The sequence below is a fragment of the Elgaria multicarinata genome, chromosome 2, assembly GCF_023053635.1.
Source record: "Elgaria multicarinata webbii isolate HBS135686 ecotype San Diego chromosome 2, rElgMul1.1.pri, whole genome shotgun sequence".
Lineage (NCBI taxonomy): Eukaryota > Metazoa > Chordata > Lepidosauria > Squamata > Anguidae > Elgaria > Elgaria multicarinata.
In genome coordinates, this window is record NC_086172.1 from 31,734,593 (window position 1) to 31,761,902 (window position 27,310).

Consider the following 27,310-nt stretch of genomic DNA (forward strand, 5'->3'; position numbering starts at 1 on the left):
GGTGACACCAATACTTCCAAGCGCTAGTTTCTGCTTCGCCCACGTCGGTTTCCATTTGTACAATGTCACTTGCAGTAGCAGAATTACAGCGTTTGGCTTCTACTTCAAGGGTTGGAAGGTGAAACCCTGCACCATTGTTTGTACTGTCCACATAAGTAGAGGTTATTTTTTAAAACTTTGCTTCAGATGTCTAGAAACAAGGATATTCGGCATATCGTGGGGACTTCAATAAAATAAAATGGATCCTGGGATAAGCAGCATACACGTTTTAATGAGATGTTTGGCCCTCGTTGGTCAAACGAAGCTGCCACTGCCCCAAACACACACACACACACACACACACCCAAACTACAACAGACAGCTCTTCCGTATGACAATTTGTCCACACTTATTGCTACGTAACTTTAACAGAGGCCCGACTTCTTAGATGGCTCTTTCTCACCATGTTGCATTCGCAAGCTCCCACTAACCGTGATGGGAATTGGGCACAGGAGACATCAAACATTTTAAGGCTGCATTGTTCAAACTGAACCCAAAAAAAATTTTTAAAAAAAGAGGGGAAAAAGCATCCAACCAAACTCCAGTTTCGTTTTGGAAATCAACATCTAATATTCAACAAGGAATCCCAATTTCCAACTATGATCCCACCCCCCAACACCCTATTTTAAGACTATCTTCCTGGAGTACTGCAATGTTGACAGATTCACTGATTTTTCAGCTGGGGGTGGGGTGGGGGAAGGAAGGGTCCTTCTCTCCACACCGCAGAAGGCCGAGGACGAGAAGGAAGAACAAACCTTTTTCACAGTTAGCCATAAACAACAAAAGTGCAGAAAGTGTTCAAGTAGGGCAGAGAGTTTAGGCGGACAGTGCGGCATTTGGCTTGGTCATCTTTTCGAGGCTCGGCGAGGGTCCCTCCCATTACTCATTGTGCTTTGAAGGGGACGAGCATTACTAGATGGCCCCGAATGGGGGGCCGCGCCCCGTCCACTGGCCCTCCCAGTACCCGCGTAGGAGGGGGCATGATTATAAGCCATCGACAATCCACTCAGCTCAGGTCCTGTTGGCAAACCGTTTCCTAAAGAAAGAAAGAAAAGAACGAGGACAAAACAAAAACAAGACCGCATCAGACATTCTCAGGTCCTCAGCGTTGAAGACTGCTTATACTTTAAGGTGCCTGTTCTCAACTTGATGAGAGCTTGGAAGGCATCTGTGGAGACCATGAAGCCTCAGAGGACCAGCTTGCTTTTTCAAACACAGGCGACTGTAACCAACACATGGAGAAAACAAGTCATTACATGCTTCAGTGACTAAGCAGAGGCTTCTCCAGGCTCCACTCAAGCCCAGGTAAGAAAATATATTCAGGTGCTGCTGGCGGTTTTATCCATTGGCACAGATACACAAAGGAGAAGACTGCATGGGCCTCTTCACCCACCCTTGCTGCAATACCAGGTGGCAATGTAAGGTCATTTTATTCAGCGTTAGCTTACACAATGGGCGTACAGCCACATGAGGAGCAGGTGTCCTTTAGCACCTGCTCCCAAGAGGAGAATTTTACCAGGGCCTTGCTCTCCCTGGTTGCAAGGAGCTTATCGCAACCAAAACAACAGACTTGTCAAAGGGCCGGCTGTTGTGACCATCACTTTGCAGCCGTGGGACGCCCAGGAGAACCATACTGAATGGAACAATGATGGCTAGGTCCCAAAACATGGTGAGGCGCCCACCTTGGGTGGGAAAGCTGGACCGTGCCATGGAGACACAGTTGTGGATGGTCTTATCAGCCGGCTGCAGAGGCTGCACGTGTATTTTATTAGCCCAACACAATTAAATAGAGGGGGGGGAAAGGAGAGAAGATGGACCGTATAGGATTGCAGTTAGCCCTGGCAAGTTAAAACAGCTTCTTGGTAGCCAGGTGAATGGGCACAGCTACCATTATCCCAACCAGGAGTCCCCAACCTTTTTGGATCGGCTGGCACATTTGGGATTTTGAGAGAGAGCGTTGTATGTGCTCTCACAAAATGGATGCCATGATGGGCATGGCTGGTCACAAAATACTCATTCCCCAGAGGCTGGTGAGATGAAGAGAAAAGGAACTTGCCCAAGGAGCCAAGTACAAGGCAGAGGTGGGGTCTGAGCTCCAAAACAAAAAGGCCCTCTTTTGAACCCAAATCAAGATGGCAGCTCTTGGCTTTGCTGTAAGCCAGCCTCCCAGGGTTATTTTTTGGGGGGGAGCGGGGGGATGTTTTTGTTTAGTTTTTAATTCATAAAAGACAGGAGGGGGAAGGAGCATGGTATATTCCAAGAGATGCTTGTGGCCAGCCCACAGGCACCACGTGGGAGACCCCAGAGCTCGGCTGTACGTAGACAGGCCTTGTGTTACGGAGACAGCATCTGTGACATTTTCCCTCCTAAACGGAAAAAGTGACGTGCTCGTTAAGGCTCTTAAAAGCCGGGCTGCAGCAAGGGTGCATGGGGAATTCTCTCTCTCTTCCAGGAAAGACCATGTGGTTCTAAGATGGGGACGGCAGCCTCCTTCCTTTGGAGCAACTATCTGGCCATGAGGAAGGCAGTTCCAGACTGCCTCACATCCTCACCCCAGCAGCAGCCTCTTGGCTCAATCGCATCACAGCCGTTCTTTCCTCCTTCCTGCTTCTGAGTGTCGCCTCAAAGGCGCAAGCCGAACAGAAAGGGAAGCAGGAGACCGTGCCGCAGCCTTGCCCCAGCACATCTGCATGGACCACCCCCTCCTACTCATTGCATGCCCTCAACACACAAGCGGAGCAAGAGGATAAGTTGCACACCCAGCTGTGCTAGGATGGGGAGGCAGAGAGGGGGGAGTTTCATCGCTTACCATTCTGAGAACGGGCTTGCTTAACCCTCAGGCGCAGGGCTGGAGAACTCCAGGCCCAGGGGCTAAATCTGGCATTCCAGGTGGCCACACCCCCTTCCCCTGGCCACACCCCCTTCCCCCAAGCATCAAACATTTGGGGGGTTCTCAGCTTTGGTGCAGTTTGTACCCCATTCCAGATGGTTGAAATGCCTCTCCTAAAGCTAAAATACGCGCATGGTTTTTGTATTTTCGGCATGCCCCTTTAGCTTTTGACCACACCCACCTGCCACCAAAAGCTTCTCTGAGCTCGGATTTGGCCCTCGGGCTGAAAAGATTCTGTACCCCATCCTATAGCAATGCCAGAAGAGATTGGTTTAAACCAACCACCATTTGTCTTTGCATCCAATCTATAGTTTGTTGAAACAAACCAAGATCGGGGCATGATTTGTGATCTTTGCTTGTTTCAATAAACCACAGTTTAAACTAACCACCACAGTGGTCATTTCCAAAATACGAATCACACACACACACACACTTACCAGTTGGCCCAAATGTACAAGTACCCAAATTACTTGATGGAAGGGAATTATTACTCTGCTCACCCTGTGCCTTTAAAAGAAAGGAGAGAGAGAGAAATGCATTAAGACAACCAACCTGTTCTCTGGAAAAGAAAGGATGGCGCAAACTCAACAATAGACACTCACGTTACCTTCAGAAGAATAACTCTTGTCCCGTTTCTTTAAATACTCATTCCTCTCCACAAGGGTAAAAAACCCACTGCTAAGTAAAGGCCACACCTGAAGAATTACCTGAAGCATGAGTGGGCAGCTTGTGGCCCTCCCAATGTTTTGGCCTACAACTCCCATGAGCATTAGCCATCATAGCCAGTGGTGTGAGATGATGGGAATTGTAGGACAAAACGTCAGGAAAGTCACATGTTGCCCACCCCGGGCCTAAGGCTAAGCCTAGCTTGAAGCTGCTAGATCACAGACACCTTTCTGAAGCAGCACGTGACTCACATACCACTTTATGGGGCTGCCCAAGATGATCCGAGTTGGGCTCACTGAAGTTGGGCACTTCTGAGTACACCATGCAGAACCTGTAATGAAAAGCAAGCTCAGGTCAGAGTGAAGAACTTCGCAACAACTCTCTCTTGACTCTCAATAAGGGTGTTCACGTTGTATATTTGACCCTATTCCAGGATGGAGGCCCCCAGATATGCACAGCCCAATCCTAAGCATGTTTACTCAGAAGCTACGTCCCACTGATTTCAAGAAGGCAGGGGTGGTCAATTATTCCCACTGAGACACTTTAATTTCCGAAGACAGCATGCTGGGATGTTTCACATTTTTCTTCTCATGAGGCTTAGGAACTTGCTCTTTTATTTTTATTTGAATGAAAGCAGCAATACTGCAGATAGAGCAGAAGCAATTAGATTATGAATAACCAAAGGCCGTATTTTAAGTTAGGTCACAGATACTGCCTTGATGGCCATCTTGTAATGTTACATGTCCTTCTACAGCTGTGAAGTGTTCGCAAGGTTGGTCCACATTTTGGCCTGGTTCACACCTGTATGAACATCACTTGATTACCGTACACCTAACAACCAGCAGCTGAATTATGAACCCTTCTATTGAAAAACATTGCACTTAGTGCGAAGCAAAGAAATACAAATCTACGTGCAACATTCTTTCAGAGGGAATCTACACGTCGTACTGAAGGCGCTTGCATGCATCCCCAGTACGCCCCCAAAACAATGGTGTAGATTCTGCCTACCTGCAGCCCAGAAGAGACAGAGGAGGCAGCGGCTGGGGAATCCGGCTGAGTCCTTGCCGCCGCCACCGGCCTCCCCACCGGCCTCCTGCTGCCGGGGTAAGAGCGACCTGGGTCGGAGAGCTTGGCGGAAGCGGAAGCCGAGCTCTCCGACCCGGGTCGCTCTTACCCCGGCAGCAGGAGGCCGGCGGGGAGGCGGCGGCAGCAAGGACACAGCTTGATTCCCCAGCCGCCTCCTCCTCCGTCTCTTCTGGGCTGCAGGTAGGCAGAATCTACACCATCGTTTTGGGGGCGTACTGGGGGCCCATGCAAGCGCCTTCAGTACGACATGTAGATTCCCTCTCAGTGATGGCCCATTTACATCTGCTTTGATCCTGCAGTCATCCGGTCTACATGTCTCTGCAAATCAGACCATGGAGCAACACACCCAAACTTGCTAGTGCTGCACAGGACTGCAGGCATACTAGGATATATTTAATGTTTAAATTATGCGTGTACCTGTGAATAAGCCTCACTGAACTCAAGGGAGATTTGCATCTGTCTATGCAAACTGGGCTGCACGTGATGTAGTAATCTTAGCTTAGATCAGTGATTCCCAAACTTTTTCAGGTAACCGCCCCCTTGGTTCCACAAACTCGTGCCCAGTGCGCCCTACCTACACTATAAAAATCATTATTCAGAATAGCAGTTTTCAACGACCCACTAAGGAAGATAATAAAAATAAAATTCAAAACAGTAACAATTAATTGAATATTTATTCAAAATCCGAAGCACCCGCCGCAGGCTTGCCAAGGGAGGAAGGGAAAAGAGAGTGAACGCCTCTGTTTTGCAGCCAGCGTGGCGGGGCACACCAAGCAAGGTATGTCTCTTCATTAGCGTTTTGGTGCTTTTGAAACATTTCAATTCACTGTTAAAAGGACTCTTCTTAAACAGTATTGATACATGTGTGGATTCTTCCCCTGTATGGCTTGGGACCAAACTACCTTCTGCCATAAAAATGTCCCTGGGTTTTAAGACCTTCTGGACAGGTGCTTCTCGGAAAAGACCACCTTGAGCGCCCCCCTGCCACCCCTTTGCCTCTTAGCGCCCCCCTGCCGCCCCCGCCTCTTAATGCCCCCCTATGCAATCCCACTGTCCCCAAGGGGGTGGTACCACCCACTTTGGGAACCACTGGCTTAGATCATCTTCATCCAAGAGATTCTGTTAGACGGAGAGGGAAATTTACCTTTACACCCCTGGAGAGGTTGGCTCTTCCACAGGCTGGAGCTCACTACCAGACAATAGAACATGGAAGCTCGCATTGCAGCTGTCTCTACCATACCTGACCTGTGGCTAAATAGACTTCAGTTTTCTGCGTTGCAAGTCCTTCAAAGCGACAAGGCATTAACCCAATAAACAGGGACAGCTTACATGGCTGAAATTATACATGGAATTCAAGCCCAGATGGAACCCATTTTGAGGCGCATGACCGATCAAGTCGTCTTTTCTAAGCCATCACAAGTGGGATTCCTGAACATTTTTTTTAAAAAAAAAATTGACTCAGAGGAAAGCCAAATATCAGGAACAGGACTCTTTGGGAGACTACCTTGTTATAGGGATGGGCTGAAAGTGGATCGCCAGGTGTTTTGGACGTCAACTCCCAAAATTCCAGAGGGCTTTCTCTGTTGTGGCACCCTGGTTGTGGAACACCCTCCCCTTGGAGGCCCGACAGGCGCCAATGCTGGCTTCGTTTCACTGCCAAGTTAAAACATGGCTTTTTATCAAAACCTTTGAGCACTAAAGTGGCACATAGTTTTAATTCTTTTTATTGCTTTGAAATTTTCTACTGGTTTTAGCTCATCAATGATTTAATACATTTTTAGATGTGTACATTTATTGTTTTATACTGTTTGATTTTATATGTACGCCACCCTGAGATCCCAATGATATTGGGCAGGATACAAATAAATAAATAAATATTGGCCATGCTGGCAGGGGCTTCTGGGCGCTGAAGTCTAAAACATCTGGATGTCTATCGTCTGCTAACCCTTGCCTTACTAAACCTCATAAAGCACCAAAAGGAAGTGCATACAGCTGGCCAACGGCAACATTTCATACCTACCAGCCCAGCCTGCAAAGTATTAGGCGCCAGGCAAATCTACCACGTAGGTGCAAAACAAGATACTCACTCCCCGATTTTTTGAAGCTCGCCTCCCCTTCCAGTGTAAAGCGTAAGACATCCTTTCCACAGAGACGCATACCTAACCAAAAGAGCACCAGCAACATTAGAAGCACTGGAAGAGACTGGAATGACAGTACTAGTTTGACAGGAGAAAACTTTGGTTATTATGGCCCAGCAAATAATTAAGAGCATCTTGATCGCACTGCTTTCAACTGGGGAGTTCAATATTTGATTTATTGAAATCAACAGGACTTTAAAGAGCTTAATTGTGGATGGATCATGCCTGGTTTGGCCAGTAAATAAGACTTCTGATATATATTTTTGCCTGCCAAGAATTAAAGCTTATTTTGCGTTTGATACAAAGAAGCATTCTTTATGCTTCCATGTTGACCACTAAATGACTGGGCAGGTTTATTTTGTCAAGTGCAAAAAGAAGAATTAAAGCAATAACTGAAAGATGCACAAGGTGATTTTTATTTTTTACTTTTTATTGTAACTGCTTTTTCCAGAGCAGGCTGGGAGGTTGCATTTGCACCAGTCTTCCATTTCCAGCTCACTGGTCAATTTGTCCCTTAAATCTTTACTTATTAAACCAGGGACGGATACCAGAGCCTGAGAAAAAATAGCCCCAATAGGCACCCAAGACAGTGTTACCACTATGTTACTGATGCTTCTAGGGCTTTTGCAGAGAGAGATGGCACAAGTGTTCCAAGTTTCATCAGTGTCCAAACAAGTCACGCCAACGAAGTCTGTATCACCACCGTCAGTCACACAGATGACGCAAATGGAAAGTGACCTTAACGTGGTACTTTGTGCCAAGCTGTAACCCAAGTGCTTACAAGTTATCCAAGGGTGAAATCCTGTTACTTATGCATATACAAATAGGGAGGCTATCCAAGAAACTCTGAGATGGTTTTTACACTGAAGCGAAGTATTACGTCCTGACCACACTCTGGGCTTTTTCTTTGCGTCTGCCACATTTGTATCGGAGACATTTTCCAAAATTGCTCTCAGTGATGCTTTCCCATTTTGTCTCCACCTCAGTTCTGTGAGGTCTGCTTGGTTGAAGAGGGGACATGATTTGGCCAAGGTCACCCAACTGACTACATAGGAATCTCCTTTATACTTAGTCAGACCACTGGTCCATCTAGCCCGGTATTGTTGATAGTGACTGACAACAATGGCTCTCCAAGGTTTCAGGCAGAAGTCCTTCGTAGTCCTACCTGGAGAGTCCAGGGATTGAACCTGGGACTTTCAGCATGCAAAGTAGGTGCTCTACCACTGAGTTACGGCCACTAGTTAATTCAACAGAGGTTTCAAGGCAGGTAAACCAGTTGAGTTCCAACACTGGAACTCCACCAGCCTTTCCCAACCTGGCACCCTCCAGATGTGTTGGGACTACAACCCCCATCGTGCCCAGCCTGCATGACAAAAGGCCATGCTGGCCAGGGGTGATGGGAGCTGTAGTCCAAACATATCTGGAGGGTGCCAGGTTGGGAAAAGCTGCACTACACCATACTAGCTATATGAATGACCTTACATATGGTTCTCGCCCTGAACACTTTCACTGTACTGTCATATATTGGACTAATTAAGAGTCACGGTTCCAAAGGAAAAGGAACAATTAAAGGGTATTTCAACTTCTTTTGGCAGGCTTCCAGGTAACTTAGGGAATTTGCCATAACCATATCAATGGTTATCTCCTATGGCAGCCTTCCTCAACCTGGCTGGGGCATTCTGGGAGTTGTAATCCAACACATCTGGAGTGCCCCAGGTTGAGGAAGGCTGTCCTATGGGAACCATAGGAGAGCTTAGCACAGGTTCAATGGCAGCTCATGTGTGGAGCCTATGACCTTGGGCATGCCATTTTTCACTCCCCATTTGTAAAATAGCTATAACGGTACCCCACTGATGGAGCAATGTACAGAAGCAGCACAACAAATGCGCAAAAAAAAAATTAAGTGGGTGGAAGCCCAGGTGGAGGGGGGTTTGCATAGGGAAAGCTCATCCCGCCCCCCTCTTACCTTGCCTTTAAAAAAAGAAAAAGAAAATAGTGTTTATTTGCAAATGCACATTCAGCAAATAAAGAACATGACCAAATTTCACTTGGAACAGAAAAAAAAAGGTTTTCTTCAGGAACAAAATGGACCATAGGATTTGGAAGGGAGTTTTTCTGTCAAGGAAAGCGTGGTTAAGTGCTCACCATTTCAAGATCATTAACAATTAAATAGCTGGCATTTTGCAGTACTCAAAAACACTTCACACCTATTATTCTCTGCAGTCCTTACAAACACCCAATAAGGTAGGGCCATTTTATTGGTCCATACAGCAGATAATGGGGAAACTGAGGTTGAGATGGTGGCTTGCTTCAAGTCAACCAGACAGTTCATGGGGGCACAAGATTTGAATCGGAGACAAGATATTTATTCTGCTTTTCAACACACAAAAGACAGGCCGTTCCTTCCCCCCCCCCAAAAAAAAATAAATAAATAAAATAAAGCAGAAAGACACCTCTATTAATCATCTAAAATAACTGATGGGCTATTTAATGTGACTGCAAGCAAAGGTAGTTTAGGGTGTTGTTTTTAATAACATTTAGAAAACAATCTAACTATGGCAATCCCCTTGACTGCCACATGTTGCTCTGGACTGCATTTGCTACATGGACATACAGTGCCCTTGTAATATAATACGATGCTTTTGTTGCTAATTGCTAGTTCTGCTTCTCTTCATTCTAAAGCAGCCTTCCTCAACCTGGGGCGCTCCAGATGTGTTGGACTACAACTCCCAGAATGCCCCAGCCAGCTCGCTGGGGCATTCTGGGAGATGCAGTCCAACACATCTGAAGCGCCCCAGGTTGAGGAAGGCTGTTCTAAAGCAAGCAAGCCTCTCGACTGCTCTTGAAGTTTGCCCATAGACAGAAAAAACAAGAATAGCTAACTGCTGCAGGAAAAACATTATGTTAAAAAACAAAACACATTGCAAAACACACTCAATCCCCTAATGTCACATTTTTTTTAAAAAAAAAAAAAGCATACAAAATACAGGAGCAGTTGGATTTTTACAACTTGTGTAAGAAAGGCCCAGGTACTGCTCTTATAATCCAGAAGGGCCATGTCCCTCTGTATTCAGCTCTGCAGATCCTGTTCTACCCTTTTGCAAGCGCAAAAGAGCTTGGGGATGCTGGCCCTTTTTAGTTCCATTAAGAAACCACATATTAGGCCGCCTCACACACTAAAAACATTAAGGGCAGCATCCAAAGCTGGCAGTTTACCAGTCCTCATGAGGTTGCACAAGCAGGAATGACAATTAGCGCAATGGAAAGGTAGCGCTTCCTCAAACAAGCCCAGAAATGATTCCAAATTCGCTGAATAGTACAGGTCAGCAGAGTGCCTCTCTGTGAGCGCCGCTGACTTCTTCCACCGTGGAAATGCTTGTTTCAACTAGAGTACGGCTGCTCTAGCTGTCATTCCTGTTAGCCTAAGAGCAGCTTTAGACACTGCCCAATGCGTGTGCCTAAAAAATGTGAAGCATGACAGAACGCTGGTTTGCAAATGTGTGTGTCAAGCAGGGCACCATGTTCAGAGGCACCATGCTCAAGGCCAAGCTAGATGTTATAATAGCAGACCGTGTGAATAAGTTGGATTGCCACCAAGTCCAAATTAAAACACAGAGAGAGGAGACAGCATTTACGAAGCATCTGCAGGCTGGGGTTTGAACCCTCCCCAACCCTGCAAAAAACAAAAAAAAAATCAGCTTTGCTCAAGTTCTTTATCTCCTGGTGGGGATCCAAAATAACCTCTGCCAAAACAAACTGGGGAGAAAAGTATGGCGGTGGGGAAGGATTCCCAACCCTTCCTCCTGCTCAAATGGTGCTTTAAAAGTATGGCGGTGGGGAAGGATTCCCAACCCTTCCTCCTGCTCAAATGGTGCTTTAAAAGTATGGCGGTGGGGAAGGATTCCCAACCCTTCCTCCTGCTCAAATGGTGCTTTAAGTTCTGTTTTCTTCATATGAATTCGACATGACCCAAGCGTGAGTCACACCACCGTAATGTCCAGTTTGGCCTGGGGATGTAGGGCAGGGGGAAGGGAGAGAAGGGAACAGCTTTGACTCTTCAACAGCACAACTCAGCCTTCTCCAGCCCTGCAGATGCTTTGGCCTACAACTCCCAACATTCCTAACCATTAGCCATGCTGGCTGGGGCAGGTGGGAGTCAAAGTCCAAAAACATCTAGAGGGCACTAGGTTGGGAAGGCTGGCCTACACCATGGGTTTTTTTTTGGGGGGGGGGGTTAAATCCCAAAACAAAAACAAAAACAGACCATCCCAGGAAAGAGGGGAGGACAGTTCATACTTCATTTAAGAAAAAGCCACCAGCATTAAAGAAGCGAGTCATTGACCACTGTTGTTGTTGAGTTGGGCTTCACTGCTCTGCGTGTGTGTGTGTGTGTGTGTGTGTGTGTAAGCATATGACTCACACACACAGGATGTGTGTCAGTATGTGAGAGAGGTTTAGAGATAATGGAAGAGACAGTGAGAGGAGCCAAGTTTTTACTGTGCCTGCAATTTACCCTCTCTCAAGTGCCGTTCTGCCAATGTAGTTCAGAGGAGCCCTCAGCAGGGTAGACAGGATAGCAAGGAGGGATCGAAGATAGATCAGCCTCCCGTGACCTGGTGCCCACCATGTGATGGACCACAACTCCCACAATCCTCAGCCAGCATGGCTATGCTGGCTGAGGATTGTGGGAGTTGCGGTCCATCACATATGGTGGGCACCAGGTTGGGGGAGGCTGAGGTTGCTCATCAAAAGAGGAAACAGAAATAGCTGAAAGTGCTATTAGAAGCTGGAAGGGATTCTAGCTCAGCGGTCAGGCGCTCGCTCTGTACGCAGAAGATAAGAGCGTAGGAAATCAGAACATCCATCTAGCCCTATATTGTCAACACTAACTGGCAGCAGCGGCGCTCTAGGATTTCAAGCAGGATTCTTTTCCTCACCTTACCTGGTGAAGTCGGGGGGGCCTTGAACTTGGGCCCATTTGCACGCAAAGCACATGCTCTATCACACTGAGCCTGGGTTCAATCCCCCCGTTCAGGGAGGAGATGAGGGAGGGTGGGGAGAAACCCTGTGGAGTTTTTACCAGTATTTCTGCCCATCAGAAATACTGGTAGGACAAGTTGTCTGATTTACCATAGACCCTCTTCCTGGATATGCAATCGGGCCAGAGCCAAGTTTTATTTTATTTTTATTTTATTTTATTTATTACATTTTTATACCGCCCAATAGCCGAAGCTCTTTTAAAAAGACCCACACAAGTCAGCTCCCACCACATCTAATTTAGGCCTGCGAGGTCTCACAAACGAGGAGTTCCTGCTTCCGCTGCCGCCCTCCTCCCCCTCCTACGCTAGGGCAGAGACAGTCTGATTCAGATGGAACCGGTGGCGGAAGGGAAAGAGTTAACAGGAACACTCCTCCGCCAGCCCACAAGTTGCTTCAACAGCCAACAAAGAGGCTGGGCTGCGCTCAGCCTTATGTCACCCCAGCCCCACACCACATACCCTTTGGTCAAGCGAATAATGTCGCCCGGCTGGATGAGGCTGCCAAGTTCATCCCAGACGGAGATGGTGATGCTGCCCGTCTTGTCGGCCACTTTGCAGGACCTCACCTCGTGCCCATCTTTGGTTTTGGTGACTCGCCCTACAGGGAAACATTGGGGAAGAAAGAAGGGGGGGAGAGAGAGAATGGTCCGCTTAAACATAAGGAGGAAGAGCGAGGCTTTTATACACATTTATCAGTGGCAGGAAGGAAACGCCACCTGCAAAACTTAAGGAGGAATATACATTTACGTACAGGGGAGCATCCACTCCAGGGTACCTAAAAGGGAGGGGGTATTTAAGGGAAGGAGATACGCAAAAGGTGGAGCACAGCAGGGAAAGGACTCAGAAGCCTTCCCCTGAAAAGTGACCACGTGTCAGAAACTGAAACACACACACACATAGCTCTTGAGCCAAGGAGGCGAGGGTGGGGTGGGGGGGAGGATAAGACCAGGCAGGGATGGGGGAGAACTCAAAAGAGGGTAAAGAATGAAATGCAGCAGCTCCAAGGGACCCCACTTACCGATCTCCAGTACAATAAAGACGACATTTAAATTTTTCAGTCCGGGCTTTATGTCTTTTATGAAGAGGTATGTTTCGTTTGCCATGCTCATGCTGCTGGCTCAGGAGGAAGACACGGGTATTGCTGGGGCAGACTGAGCAGGACAAAGCATCCCTTCGCCCAGAGGGACACTTGGTGAAGCGTTGGGGAGGGGGGTTGGCGAGATGGAGTTTGAACAACTCTTCAATAAAGTAATAATGTGTAAAGTCTTGGAAGATTGGGGCGGGGGTGGACCGCGTTTTTAAGCGACAGGGCGGCACACACACGGCGATTCCCTTTCCCTATCACTCAAGCTTGCTTCCTTCCCCAGTTCTCCAACCCCGTCGAGGAGGAAAGCTAATCACAGGTCTTTCTAAGGCTGGAGGGGCGAAGGGGGAAGCCTGGGCGCTGTGATTAAAACAGGCACGGAGTTTAGCTGGTTTCGGCGGCTGCCGCCCCTACTGGTGGAAGGGAAAAAGCACCTTCTCGTTTCCCTTCTCCTCCCTACACTGGGCTCCTAAAAAAAATTTTTTTTTTCAGAGCACACGCTCTCTTATTATTTTACAACGAGAACGGTGCTGCTTGCTGCTTTTTTCCCCCTCCCCCCTCCTCCTCCTCCTCAATAAGCGAGACCCCCCCCCCAAACACCTAAGCGCACGACTTTCGTACAAACTCCCTCTCCAACACGCTGCCCTCTGTCTGAAGCAAGCATGTGCTGCGCCGTCCCTTTATAGTCAGGCGGACTAATCCATTTGCTCCGCCCGAGGGGGGGGCGGAGGGTAAAAGAAATCACCTCGAAAGGCGAGGGGAGACTGTTGACGAGCGCAGCGGCTCAGGTGGGCTGCAGCCGCGCCGTTTCGATTCTGGTGCTCTCTAGCCCGATCCCGCCCTTGCCTATGAAACGGGGGTGAACGAGGAGCGAAATAGAATCGCCCATGGAACGCGGAGACACCGGAATGGAACTGAATGTGACCAAGTTCCCGGCGAGAGAAGCCGATTGGTTGGCAGAGATTCTTTTGTCCTCTGACCTAGAATATTTCGTCTCCCTCGCGCCCGCCCTGTCCCTCTTTTTCCCTGGCCGGCGATCGGGTGGGGGCAGGTTGGAGCCTGTCTCGCCAGAGGACAATACTGGAAACTCATCATCATCATCTTTCATGAGCCTCGCGGAAGCAGAGCCACAGAATGGCGGTCTGTGTGTCTGATCTTGCGAGTGGTTTCCCCACCCCCCTTACCCCACCCAGCCACCCCCAACTTGAGGAAGGGGCGGCTTCGATTTAAGAAGCAAAAAACGGGGGTACCTCGGAAAAAAACAACAACCATCAAATACGTACGCAGCGGGCTTAAGCGATCGCGCCTTGTTTCTCCGACCTATATATTTATTTATTTTATCTATCTATATATGGATATGTTGGGAAGCAGAGCACGCAGGGAATCAAATCGTGTCCTGTAATCCTGAGCGCTTGAGTTAACGGGTAACCGTAAAAAAATCATGGTGGCCTCAGTCGATTTATTAAAGAGAGTCTTGGCACATATAAACACCGCTTTTCTGTTTTCTCATTTGCGAAAGCCAACCGGCACACATTACGCGACGTCGCCCAGCCCGGTCCTGGGCTTGTTTACTCGGTTGTAAGTGCCACTACGGCCAATGAGGCTTACTCCCAAGTACGTGTCCATAGGCTTGCAGTTTTAGATGAGTAAATCGCTGCTCAACAAACAAACATCGCACAGGCAAAAATGCTTTGAACTTGATCATATATAGAGAACGTCTTCGTTCCTATGGGGTGGCAGTACGTGCAGCGAAGAAAGTTTTCTTCTTTGACCGCATTGCGTCTGCGAATTCACGTCCAGCAGAACTGTTCAGGGTGGTGAGGGGTCTAACTCAGGCACCTCCTTACCTGAACCCAGTTTTAGAGCCTTCGGTAGTTTGCTGTGATGCATTTAATGATCATTTCACAGATAAAATCTCTGGGATAAGAGCCAATTTAGATGCCGTCGTTATTACAGAAGCTGAAGTGTCCAGCAACTCCGTGAGTAGTATTACACTGGATCAGTTTCAGTTGGTGAGTACTGATGATGTGGACAAGCTGCTTGGACGAGGAAGGAAGACAACTTGTCCTCTCGATCCCTGTCCTTGGCTGGTCGCCCAGGGAGGAGATACAGTTAGACTACAACTACAACATATTATTAATGCATCTCTTAGGGAGGGGAGTTTTCCACCATGTTTAAAAGAAGCAGTGGTACGGCCGCTTCTAAAAAAGCCCTCCCTGGACCTTAATAATTACAGACCATTATCAAATCTTCCATTTTTGGGCAAGGTGATTGAGAGGGCAGTTGCCTTCCAACTCCAAGCAGTTTTCAAACCGGCTTTAGGGCAGGATACGGAGTTGAGACAGCTATGGTCGCCTTAGTGGACGATCTCCGCATGAGTATTGACCGGGGGAGTGTGTCCCTGCTGGTACTTTTGGACCTTTCAGCGGCTTTCAATACCATCGACCATGGTATCCTTCTGGTACGCCTGAGGGGTTTGGGAATCGGGGGCACTGTGCTCCAGTGGTTCCGGTCCTACCTCTCAGGTAGATTCCAGATGGTGATGCTTGGGGATAGTTGCTCCTCAAAAAAGGAGCTGCTGTATGGCATACCACAAGGTGCCATCCTATCCCCAATGCTGTTTAACATCTACATGAAACCGCTGGGAGAGATCATCCGGAGACATGGGGTGGGGTGCTATCAGTATGCTGATGACACCCAAATATATTTCTCTATGCCTTCAATAACAGCGTCAGCTAAGGATAGTGTGTCTCCTCTGAATGAATGCTTGGAGGCGGTAATGGGCTGGATGAGGAAAAACAAACAAGCTGAATCCAGACAAAACAGAGGTGCTTGCTGTCAAGGGCTCTGACCTAGGTTTGGAGGTGTGTCAGCCAGTTCTGGATGGGGCTACACTCTCCCTGAAAGACTGCATTCACAGTTTGGGGGTGCTCCTGGATCCGTCGCTCCAAAAGACAGCCCAGATAGATGCGACGGCCAGGAGTGCCTACTATCAGCTTCGGCTGATACGCCAGTTGCGCCCCTTCTTATAGTCAGAAGACCTAAAGACAGTAGCGCACGCACTGGTAACCTCAAGGCTTGTCTTCTGCAATGCGCTCTACATAGGGCTACCATTGTATCTAGTTCGGAAACTTCAACTAGTTCAAAATATGGCAGCCAGGTTGGTCACCAGTACATCTAGGGGTGAGCATATTACCCCAACATTAAAATCACTCCACTGGCTGCCAATTAGTTTCCGGGCAAAATACAAAGTGTTGGTCATTACCTTTAAAGCCCTAAATGGTTTGGGTCCAGGTTACCTGCAGGATCGCCTTCTCCCATACAGTCCGCCCCGCACACTCAGGTCCTGTGGGGTGAACTTACTTCAGTCAGCTAAAACTAGGCTGACATCAGTCTCCCAGAGGACCTTTTCTTCTGTCGCCCCCAGATTGTGGAATGGCCTGCCGGAGGAGATTCGTAAAATTAACTCTCTGTGTGATTTTAAGGCAGCTTTAAAGACTAGCCTTTTCCGGAGCAGGCCTATCCAGATCAATGTAAAATCAAAATTTTTTAAGATGTATTGATTCCTGTTCTAATGTTGTTTCCCACCTCGATCCAAAGGGAGAGGCGGGTAAGAAATAAATATATTATTATTTATTTATTATTTATTTATTTATTACATTTTTATACCGCCCAATAGCCGAAGCTTTCTGGGCGGTTCACAAAAATTAAAACAATAATAGTTTACACATTATTATTATATATTAATCTCAGGGCATTTAGAACATAGAACGAAGTACAATTTAGAAAGTCAAGGGGGCTTCCAGCCTCGATATAGAATCCTAGCCTTATAATGCTGAGTCAGAGCCTTGGTTCATCCAGCCCAGTACTGTCTACAATGACTGGCGGCGGCTCTCCAGGGATTCTTGGCAGGATCCTTGCCTAGCTCTACCTGGAGGAACCAGGGATTGAACCTGGGACCTTTTGCATGGAAAGCAGGTGCTCTACTACTGAGCTATGGGCCCTCCCCCAGAATAATATAGGAAGCTGCCTTATACTGAATTAGAATGGGGTCATCTAGCCCAGTATAAAGGACACTGACTGGCGGCAGCAGCTTTCTAGGGTTTCAGGCAGGAGTTCAAACCTCTTTTGCATACACAGAAAATGCTCTACCACTGAACTACTGCCTTCATGCAATCCTCCTGCCCCATTCACAGAATGTTATGGGAGAACTAGACAACACTGTCTTCTGCTTGTAACCTTCCTATGTTTTCCCACAGCTGCTCCTGCCTTTTATTGTTACACACACACACAAACATTTTTAAAGAGCAAAAGCCTCAATAGTTTACACATTCATTTCCATTGCAAAAGAGAAGAGGGCTGTCCCTTGTAATTCAAGCACTCAAGCAAATTGCACTCATTAATGGAGAAGGCAGATGACTGAACACCCACTGCCTCCCACACTGAACTCATTTCTATTTATCCCCAATTCCATTGCATGGAACCTCTTGGTTCCATTGCATCCCAGATCACTTTGCACATTGCTCCGCCCCCTCCATCTCTGTGCTTTTTCATGTGTGCCATCCTTCCTCCTGGCCTCTTAAGCCACCTGCCAGGTGTTAATTTTCCAAGCGACCACATAGACTAGGGCAGCCCCTTCATCTGGGCTGTCAGAAGTGTGGTCTTTGCATCAGAAGATAATTAGGGTGACCATATGAAAAGGAGGACAGGGCTCCTGTATCTTTAACAGTTGCATAGAAAAGGGAATTTCAGCAGGTGTCATTTGTATATATGGAGAACTTGGTGAAATTTCCTCTTCATCACAAGAGTTAAAGCTGAAAAGGGTTGTTGTTTTTTTACTGCAATGATTTGTCATGCTAATTTCAAAGCTCTTCTTTCACTTCTAGGACTCGTATTGTTACTTTGATCTGAGCATACACACACACCATCTCCTGGTCTTTTCCATAAGCCTGACGGGCCTCTTCTGCTGTCCAGGATGCTGTAGTTGGTGTTTGTGTCCTGTGCCTATGGATCATGAATTCTCCTAGATCCCTTTAAGAAAAACACACGTGCACATTTGGAAAGGGTCAAGGTCAGTTCAATCCCTGGCATCTCCAGTTAAAACCACCATAGGTGGAGAGGGTGGAAAAGACATTACAGAGCCTCTGACTGGGATCGCACGACACACTAACCTACATTCTAACCATGGGTTCAGAATGTTGTCTGAACCCAGAACATTTTCCACAGCGGGCTTGTTAACCATGCAATGTGGCTTATTTTTCTCAAACAAGCTATCTTGAGAACCCATGGTTTGTTGCTGTTTTTTCAGGGTGGTTAACAAGCCCCTACTGCAGAAAATGTCCTGGGTTCAGACAACATACTAAACCACAATTCAACAAACAACTGACACTCATCCACCAAGTGTGAGTTAATGTGTCATGTGAACAGCCCTCTGAGTGCCATCCATCTACATATGCATTTATGTTATTCTTTAGGGAAGTTTTGAAACCACTTCACATTTGGTAATCCTTATGCCAGCCCTGCATGGTAAGCCAATACTATGTTCCCCATGCACCAGCGAGGGACATGGAGCTGAGTGATAATGACTTGCCTAAGGCCACCAACCAGTCCATTCCTGAAGTGAAATTTGAACTCTTGAGTTACTGCACGACACCAGCGCCTTTTTTGTTCTGGTTGCTTTGGGTGAATCTGTGGGTGGTTGCTGCAATAACCTTATGCAAGGCTGCTTTCCTGTGGGTCACCTCCCAGTTCTGCTCTCATGCATTTTCTTCTTCTCAAATCTGCCTGCCTGGTTGTCCATTCCCAGCAATATGAGCAAGCTGAGACAGCTGAAAGCTTTTTCTTTGGAATCCACTATCATGCGATCTGATTTCTCATAATTATGATGAATCCAGATCCCCATGCCTTTAGCTTATTCAGCTGCTACCCAGAGATAAACAGGACGGCGAAGACCTATACTGATTGGAAACAAGGCAACAACTATATAATGGGGCCACATTTGTTCTGTCTTATGTATACATAAAAGGCCACATTTGTTCTGTCTTTCTTATGATTTCTAACAACTCCCAATTGTAAATATCTTGTACGGAATCCAGGAGAACACATAGGCATGGGGGCTCCTGCTGCTGGATATGGACAGAAGCTTCTCCCGGAGCACGTGATGCATTTTTCTCTTTCCTAGTCAACAACAGGAGAGCTTTTGCATGAACTTGCACAGCTGCTTTGCTGAGCTGCATGTCAATCAATAGGTGGCCGTAAATTCCCTGGAGACCAGTGGAACCTACTTCCATTAAATGTAATTTAGACTGGAGGGTGAATCCATAGATCCTGTCTCCAGGGCTGACTCAGGGCCTATCTATTTACCCAGAGGCAGTAGGACACCTCTTGTTGGCTGTTGCAGGAAGCAGGACGCTGGACTAGATGGACCCACTTTGGTCTCATCCAGCAGGGCTCTTCTGAGGTTCTTCCCTTACAAAGTTATCTTGGTTTTATTTCAGTGTAATTGTCCTCCAAAGGATCTTGACTGTTGTTTGAGAAGGGTGTTGAAAATTCAGTTTGAGTTCCTTCTCTCAACTGTCATTCCTGAGATGAGGGAATGACTCCTAAACCAGTTTATAAATATATCATGTAGATACACCCTCAGACCTCTGTAACTGTTTCTGAATTCAGATATGTTACAAAGGACCGAACCTGATTGATCAAGGGTTCAAAAGCCTCCAGCAGCCTTTCCCCACCTGGGGCCCTCTAGATGTTTTGGACGGCAACTCCTATCATCCTTGACCATTTTGTCATGCTGGCTGGGACTGATAGGAGTTGTAATCCAAAACACCTGGAGGGTGCCAGATTGTGCAATGCTGGCTTTATATGCATAGGAGTTGACCCATGTAGGCTTTCCAGCTGTGGATTTCCGCACTCAGTGCATGGGGAGGGGCGAGAGGGGCAGCACGGCCCCACCTGCCCCTTAACTGTATAGTCTTGTGTTTAGTTTAGTTTAGTTATTATTATTTTATTGTATTTCTAATCTGCCCAATAACTAATGCTCTCTGTGTGGATTACAAACAGTTAAAAAACTAAAATGCCATGTAATCAAAATATAAAATACAATACAAATATTTAAACAAATATAATATAATAAAAAACTATAAACAGCACAGGAATCGATAAAGCAGCCATGATAACCTAGAACTAGGTCTCTAAAAGCCTGGGAGGGGGGAAAAGGGTCTTTGCCTGGTGCCAAAAAGATAACAATGTAGGTGCCAGGCGAATGTCTTTGGAGAGTTTATTCAGCAGGTGGGGTGCCACCACTGAGAAAGCCTTGTAGCCATCCTTTGGTGGGAAGCATCCAGAAAAGGGCCTCTGAAGATGACCTAACAGTTCGCTCTAAGGGTACTATGTTCATAAAAACAATACACAGGCTATATATCTAATGTATCAAAGATAACTCGTGTCTTTCATGGTTAGGATATATTTGCAATGTGCCTACCTCAGTACTGAACAGTCTGTGTTTAAATCCCTGGCTGGAATGAAGTCTTTTTATGGGTGCGTTTAATACATTTTTAGAGCTTTTTTTTGGTTATAACCTCTCGCTTGGATTACTGCAATGCGTTATACGTGGGGCTGCCTTTGAAAACGGTCCGGAAGCTTCAGCTGGTACAAAATAGGGCAGCAAGGTTATTAACAGGGACTGGCCGGCGAGATCACATTATGCCAGTCCTTTTCCAGCTTCATTGGCTGCCAGTCCAGGTCCGGGCCCAATTCAAAGTGCTGGTATTGACATTTAAAGCCCTAAACGGTTTGGGGCCAGGTTATTTGAAGGAACGCCTCTTCCCATATGTACCTACCCGGACCTTAAGATCATCTACAGGGGCCCTTCTCCGTGAGCCCCTGCCAAAGGAAGTGAGGCAGGTGGCTACTAGAAGGAGGGCTTTCTCCGCTCTGGCACCCCGGTTGTGGAACGAGCTCCCCAGAGAGGTCCGCCTGGCGCCTACACTGTACTGCTTTCGTCACCAGCTGAAGACCTTTTTATTCACTCAGTATTTTAACACTTAATTTTAACTTAAATTTAAATTTTACTGTTTTAACTCTGTATTTTAATCTTATATCAACTTTGCTGTGTGGTTTTATCCTGGTTGCACTTTTTATACTGTATTTCGTAGTTGTGTTTTAACCTGTTGGGTGTTTTATTGTGGTTTTAATTTTTGTGAACCGCCCAGAGAGCTTCGGCTATTGGGCGGTATAAAAATGTAATAAATAAATAAATAAATAAATAAATATTGGGCGGTATAGAAATGTAATAAATAAATAAAATAATTTTGAAGTTTTACCCACTGTTATTCTCATTTAATGATAATTTTGCCCCAAAACTCAGAATCTTAAAACCTCCTCAAATATTATTTATTCAATGATATAATTTCATGGGTTCTCAGAATCTACTTCATATTCTTTATGAGGAATTGAAATGGATTTAGAACAAACCCGTCGTTGAGGAAAGTCTACATTTTTTTTCTTAGAAAACGCTTAAGATTTTTAAAAATCCATTTTTTATTATGATAAAAATTTCAAATTTTATATAGCATCTAAAGCCTAGATCAGCTATGATGAGCCAAGTGCATTACCTCAATATTTAGGGTAGATAATCATTACTGGGCAGGATTTGATTGTTGAACCTTAAGAGATTAACAGTGCAGTCCTCTACATATGCAGATCAGGAGTAAGTCCCATTGAGTTCAATGGGGTTTACTCACAGGAAGTGACTAAGGACTGCAGCCTAAAAGAAACAAAGTTTCCTTCATCAGAAGAGTCAAACAATTTCCTATTTGTGACATTTCCAAATAGGAGGATTTAAGAATTTGCTTTTACCTGTCTGAAGTTTGAGCTTGAGGCCCTTTGGAGTTCTCTTTCAGGTTTTTCCTTGTCAGGGCAATTATTTTGCTGAGAGGAAACCAGCTGCCTTTATAATATACATTAGAATAAACTGTGATGCTCATAAATATATATTAACATAAAAGATTTCAAATCCTTCCTTTCAAATTTACAGCCTATTTATATAATCTAGACAATTTTATACCCCCTAGAACATTGCGTTCTTGGCACAGATTGGTTCTGTACTTTTGACATATTTTCAAAGTTTGTTTTTAAAGTGTTTCAAAGTAAAAACAAAATTCTGAAGGAACTTCTGAAACTCCTGTGAGGTCAGAAAATCAACAGTAAAGCTTCAAAAAACACAAAGACTTGTCTTCACTGAAGTGGTCACACTGTGCCTGGACTGTACCACTTCAGGCAGCAGATGAGGGTTCACAAGATGGAACACATGCACCCCATTCCTTCACGTAGAAAAACTCGGCCAGGTTCAAAAGAGGAACCAAAGCTCATCCAGCTACTCCATGAGATATGTAAGTTCAGCTTCCTAGCTCTGGTCCCAAAAGGGTTAGCTCTGTCTGTCACTCCTGATTATGCACAGGGAGACATAACACATGACACTCCTAGCACTTCACAATACCTGTATGAGTAGTGATGACTTCGAAGGCAAGTCCTCAGTGGGCACATGGGGAGTAAAGGTCTAGAGATGTCAATCACAATGGGTTAAAGCACTGAGTCCTGGGAAGAAACCTAAAGGCCTTTGTCAGCCATACCAGGTCATCATGTCAAGGGCTTCCAGAGGAGACAAGCTTCTGAGTGACCTGGGTTACAAGCTGGGCCAAACCCTGGGGGAAGGCAGCTATTCCAAGGTGCGAGTGGCCACCTCTGCCAAGTACAAGGGACCACTAGCGATCAAAATGGTGGACAGACGTCGAGCCCCCCGGGATTTTGTCGAGAAATTTCTGCCTCGGGAGCTCTCCATCTTGCGAGGGATTCGGCATCCGCACATCGTAAGAGTGTATGAGTTCATTGAAGTCTGCAATGGGACGCTCTACATTGTGATGGAAGCGGCCTCTACAGACCTGCTACAGATGGTCCAGCAAGTGGGGAAACTACCCTGTGCTCCTGAAGCCCGGGACATCTTTGCCCAGGTCGTGGGTGCTGTGCGCTACCTCCACGACAGGCACTTGGTGCACCGGGACCTCAAGTGTGAGAATGTGTTGCTCACGTCAGATGGCCGTCGTGCAAAACTGACTGACTTTGGCTTTGGCAGGGAATCACGTGGATACCCGGAACTAAGTACCACCTACTGTGGGTCAGCTGCCTATGCCTCCCCAGAGGTACTGATGGGTATCCCCTACGATCCCAAAAAGTATGATGTATGGAGCTTGGGTGTCATGCTCTATGTGATGATCACCGGCTGCATGCCTTTTGATGACAGCCACATCCAAAACATGCCCTGCCGCCAGAAGAAAGGGGTCCTGTTCCCCGAAGATCTGCCCTCTTTGTCTGAGCCCTGTAAAACTCTTATCACCCAGCTGCTCCAGTTCAATCCAGAATCCCGACCCTGTGTGGGAATGGTCTCCAAAAATAGCTGGTTGAAGAAGGAAACATAATTGGAGTGTCCTTCCCTATCTTGGTGTCGCTACCAGGTGCTGCTGTTGCAGAGAGATGGGGTGGAATTGTGTTAAGAGAACAATGGGGACATATAATTGCTGAAAAGAGGTTTCTGGGATGTTGACCATGGGGAGTTAGTGGGCAAATCGCTTTAGGGGGAAAAATTCCGATGTGAGTTCCGCTGCAGTTAAGGGACTTGCTTCCAAACAAATGTATTTAGGTTTGGGGTGCCAATGAGATCTTTTAAACCCTCTTTCATGTGTCAGCTGTTATTTTGTTTTTAGCTATGTTTCTCATTTGCTTCAAGGGAAAGGTGCGCTGCTATGGACAACTCAAATGTGTATGTGGGGTGGTGGGTTTTGGTTTGGTGTTGGTTTTTTGGTGGAAAGGACTGTTGCTAATGCAAGCAGAATGTCTTACATCAAAGAACAATGTGGCCCAAAAAACCCTGCAACATTTCGAGGGATCTGTTGTGCAATCTTGGCTTATGCAGGATTATCTTGGAAGCAGCATGAGGAATCGGACTTGAACACGGCTTCTGCTCTGGTGCTCCTTCATTAGTTTAACCCTAGTGTGCCCCTATGGTCAGGCTTTGCTCATGGAAGCAAAATGCTTAAAAGGACAACTTTCTGGTTTGATCCTATTTAAAATACAACATTAGATTCAAAACAAAACCTTTCTACACCTGCGAGAATCTTAGGACTCAAACATTCTTAGAACAAATTGGCTTATTTGGAATATGTACATTGTGTAAGAAAAAGCAGTGACATGAATTTCCTTCGCTTTCCCAACATACAGTCTAGTGTGAGACAAAGGTTAATCCTAAAAGGCCTTAGGCAAGGTCTGTGAGCCGGGCTCATTATTTCTACCTTGAGAAATGTCTGAGTGATCGGAGTAGAATTCAATCAACCTTCCAAACTGAGCTTCCCCCAACCTTACAACATTGCAAAGATTTACCTTTCTGCATTTCATTCATTCACACTGGTCAAAGTAAAGTGTATATGTGTGTTTTATGTGCAAAAGGGACAAGGAGAGATTATTTTCCTGCAATTTCTTTATATATATAATTTTCTTCAAAGGTGCAAAATGGTTTTAACATATACCCATAACAACAGTACAAAAATAATTGCAGTTTGTCTTGCATGGTTTGTCAGATACAGGAAACTATGAGATGAGATATATAATGTTATAATAAGTGTTATAATAATAACACTTTCTATTGCTACCTGTGTAATGTTATTTTCCCCCAATTTCCATTCTTCTTGGCTATTATTCCTTTCCAGAAATATGACTGAGTATTTAGTGGGTAATGGTCTGTGGAGACTGTATTAACAAAAGTTATAAAGGGAAGCCACATTTCCACGAAACTGTCTTTTTAAATTGTTCCTCTGATTAATCTATTATACTCTGTTAACTTTTCATTTGAAGCTACTATCCACATTTTGGAAAACCATCCATCCACTGCATATCTGTGGCTTGTTTTCCAACATTGAGCTATTTTCATTGTTGCTGCCACTAACAGCAAGAAAACTGGGTCCTTATTGTTACGAAGCTCTCCCAAATTCTGCTGTTCTGGGAAGATAGGGCCTTCTATCTGGAAGGGGGCTAGGATTTTTTGGTCTTGGAAAAAAGCAGAAAAGCAGGTTCTATAGGTACTTCGACCTTGCACAACCCAAGTGGAGCTACAGACTTCTTGCATGCAAGTTTCTGGCCAGCCATTGTGCTGTGATTGCCTAGTTCTCTCCGTGTTAACACTTGCAAATTTCAGAACTTCCCTCAGGATAGCAGCCACAATGCCCCTACCATGAAATATTTTACACTGATTTCCTTGTTTAAGACAAATAGAAGGGAAAATAAAGATTTCAATGTATTTTAAAGCTGTGAGACCCTGAAAACTTAATATTGTGTAAGGCAGGCATGCCTACATGACTCTTTTTGTCACCTTTGTTTAAGACAATCACCAACATCCCCCTGGGTATCTTGCTCAACTGGACCTATGATAGCTAGAGATAAGCAAAAAATGCTACCCATTATCTCCCACCCTTTCCTCACATCTGGAAGGAAAGAGGAGCCTATTGCCTTCTTTCTTCCTTTAATGTCTGCAACCTAAAAATCATTTTTCAACATCCATGAGCAATCTTAGAAGCCAGACTTGTTTTACCTTGATTACTAAATCCTGAGAGACCTGGGATAAAAACAGCAACCCAAAATCATAGATCACACAGAGAGGGAGAGAAGGAAAGAAAGAGGACTCCTATCCTTTCTGTTCAGAAGAGCAAAAACCTCCTTTCCTCCTGTCTCCCCTTCTTTTCCAGAGAAAGCGCTCAACAGACCTTTCCATCACCTCACAAGTCAACGGATAAGGAGAGATAGATCTTTGTATTATCTTCTGTTTTCCTTCTAAGTGCTCCATACTCAAACTATTGTTTTCCCTCGCTTTTTCCTAATATTCTACCACATTCCAAACTCGAAAACCCTTGCCTTTGCTCTCTGTTCTCCAAACTCATAATTCCTCCCCCCCAAAAAAAGTCTGTTTCTTCCCCATTCAGATTTTCCCAAGCTGGAAGTTCTTTCACCCCCTTCTTCCAAGATCAGCTGCACACATGCGCACACACACACCTTTCTAAGCGTTGAAACTTCTCTTTGAACTGTTGCACTTCTTTCAAACTTCCTTTAAACACATTCATAATTTTCTATGCATTTCAGTGCATCTATCTTTAGTATTGACTTTAAATGCTTGATTATCTTTAACCTTCTCAGTGTTAATACATGATGATTCCCCAGATGTATGTTGTAGTTCTAATTCCCTTGATGTGCGATTTTAATTCATTTTAAATTCTTCTTTAATAAAACAAAGATTTGCTTTCAAAGACCTTGGTGTTGTCTCTGACTCTGGGCTTATCTACACCAAGCAGGATATTCCACTATGAAAGCGGTATATAAAAAGCAGGAGCCACACCAAGCAGGATATAGCAGTATGAAAGCGGTATATAGTATGTGTCAATGGAACCCAATAGTTGTCAGTGCACTTCAATACCGCTATAAAGCAGTAGTGTGGCTCCTGCCTTTTATATACAGCTTTCATAGTGGAATATCCTGCTTGGTGTAGATGAACCCTCTCTCAGCTTTGGGCAATACCAGGTTTTCCTAAATGCCCAGTGTTCAATGCCAAAAGATCCCTTTGGTTTACATATCTGTGTTTGGTTTACATGTATGTGATATGCACATCCATGTAAAATGTAGCATACTTCATAATATTACGCATCATCAGAAATAGATAAAAGGGCCAACGTTTGTGGGTTGTGTTGTTCATTGGATTACCTGTGGTATATAGTTGAAGCTGGAATTACTTGAACATAGAATAAAGTCCCTCTTATTGGCTTGCCCTCCAACAGCGTGGTGGAAGATCATTGTTGATCTGATGTAATTTCACTGGTGTTAAATGGTTCCTGTGTATGAGTTTTAAGTCGATTTCTCTAATTGTAACAGAAATAGATTTGAGAGGCTTCTTTCTCCAAATTGTGTTCCCCTGTGTTTCTGCAATCTGAGCCCCAATATCCCCTTCCCATTCCATTTCCTGCATTTTAAGCACCACTTGTTTATTTTAAAGGATAATGTCTAATTCACTGCTGGAGGAAATTGTTTTCAAATTTGTTGAGATGATGAGCCCCATTTACAAAATGAACAGCAATATGATTCTTCCTCCAAATCCCACAGCAAGTCTATGCTTTTTTCCATTGCCAGGAGACTTCCACTCCTTCCACCCACGACGTGGAGACAGTACCGGCGTGGCATTGTGGGTGCCACAACCATTGTTACTGCACCCATCAGCAAAAAGGGCGCCCAGAGCAGTTTTTGAAGTTAAGAAATGAGACTGCCCCTCCCCACAAGC

At 45.6% G+C, this 27,310-nt stretch overlaps 4 protein-coding genes across 5 annotated transcripts in view; 3 read left to right on the forward strand and 1 right to left on the reverse strand.

Moving 5' to 3' along the window:
- CAVIN2 (caveolae associated protein 2) overlaps positions 1 to 27,310 on the forward strand; it is a 291,429-nt gene that overhangs the window by 103,754 nt on the left and 160,365 nt on the right. The window lies entirely within an intron of this gene.
- On the reverse strand, positions 553 to 12,997 carry NABP1 (nucleic acid binding protein 1). 2 transcript variants are annotated; one of them, XM_063116256.1, is made up of 6 exons: positions 12,877 to 12,997; positions 12,318 to 12,456; positions 6,769 to 6,840; positions 3,851 to 3,926; positions 3,367 to 3,430; positions 553 to 1,075 (listed from the first exon to the last, which is right to left on the reverse strand). In XM_063116256.1, exons 1-6 carry the CDS (start codon positions 12,965 to 12,967, stop codon positions 885 to 887), a joined length of 633 nt encoding a protein of 210 aa, XP_062972326.1. In that variant the 5' UTR covers positions 12,968 to 12,997; the 3' UTR covers positions 553 to 884. The 2 variants fall into 2 exon arrangements, with proteins under 2 accessions (XP_062972326.1, XP_062972325.1); XM_063116255.1 differs by having other exon boundaries at positions 3,367 to 3,436.
- STAT1 (signal transducer and activator of transcription 1) overlaps positions 12,528 to 27,310 on the forward strand; it is a 365,052-nt gene continuing 350,269 nt past the window's right edge. Inside the window, exon 1 of the mRNA XM_063116245.1 lies at positions 12,528 to 12,533. The gene's annotated coding sequence lies outside the window, so the exon portion shown is untranslated. The remainder of the gene's footprint in view (positions 12,534 to 27,310) is intronic.
- LOC134393534 (testis-specific serine/threonine-protein kinase 6-like) lies at positions 22,584 to 23,417 on the forward strand. The gene has a single exon (XM_063118575.1). The coding sequence runs from the start codon at positions 22,584 to 22,586 to the stop codon at positions 23,415 to 23,417; it is 834 nt and encodes a 277-aa protein (XP_062974645.1).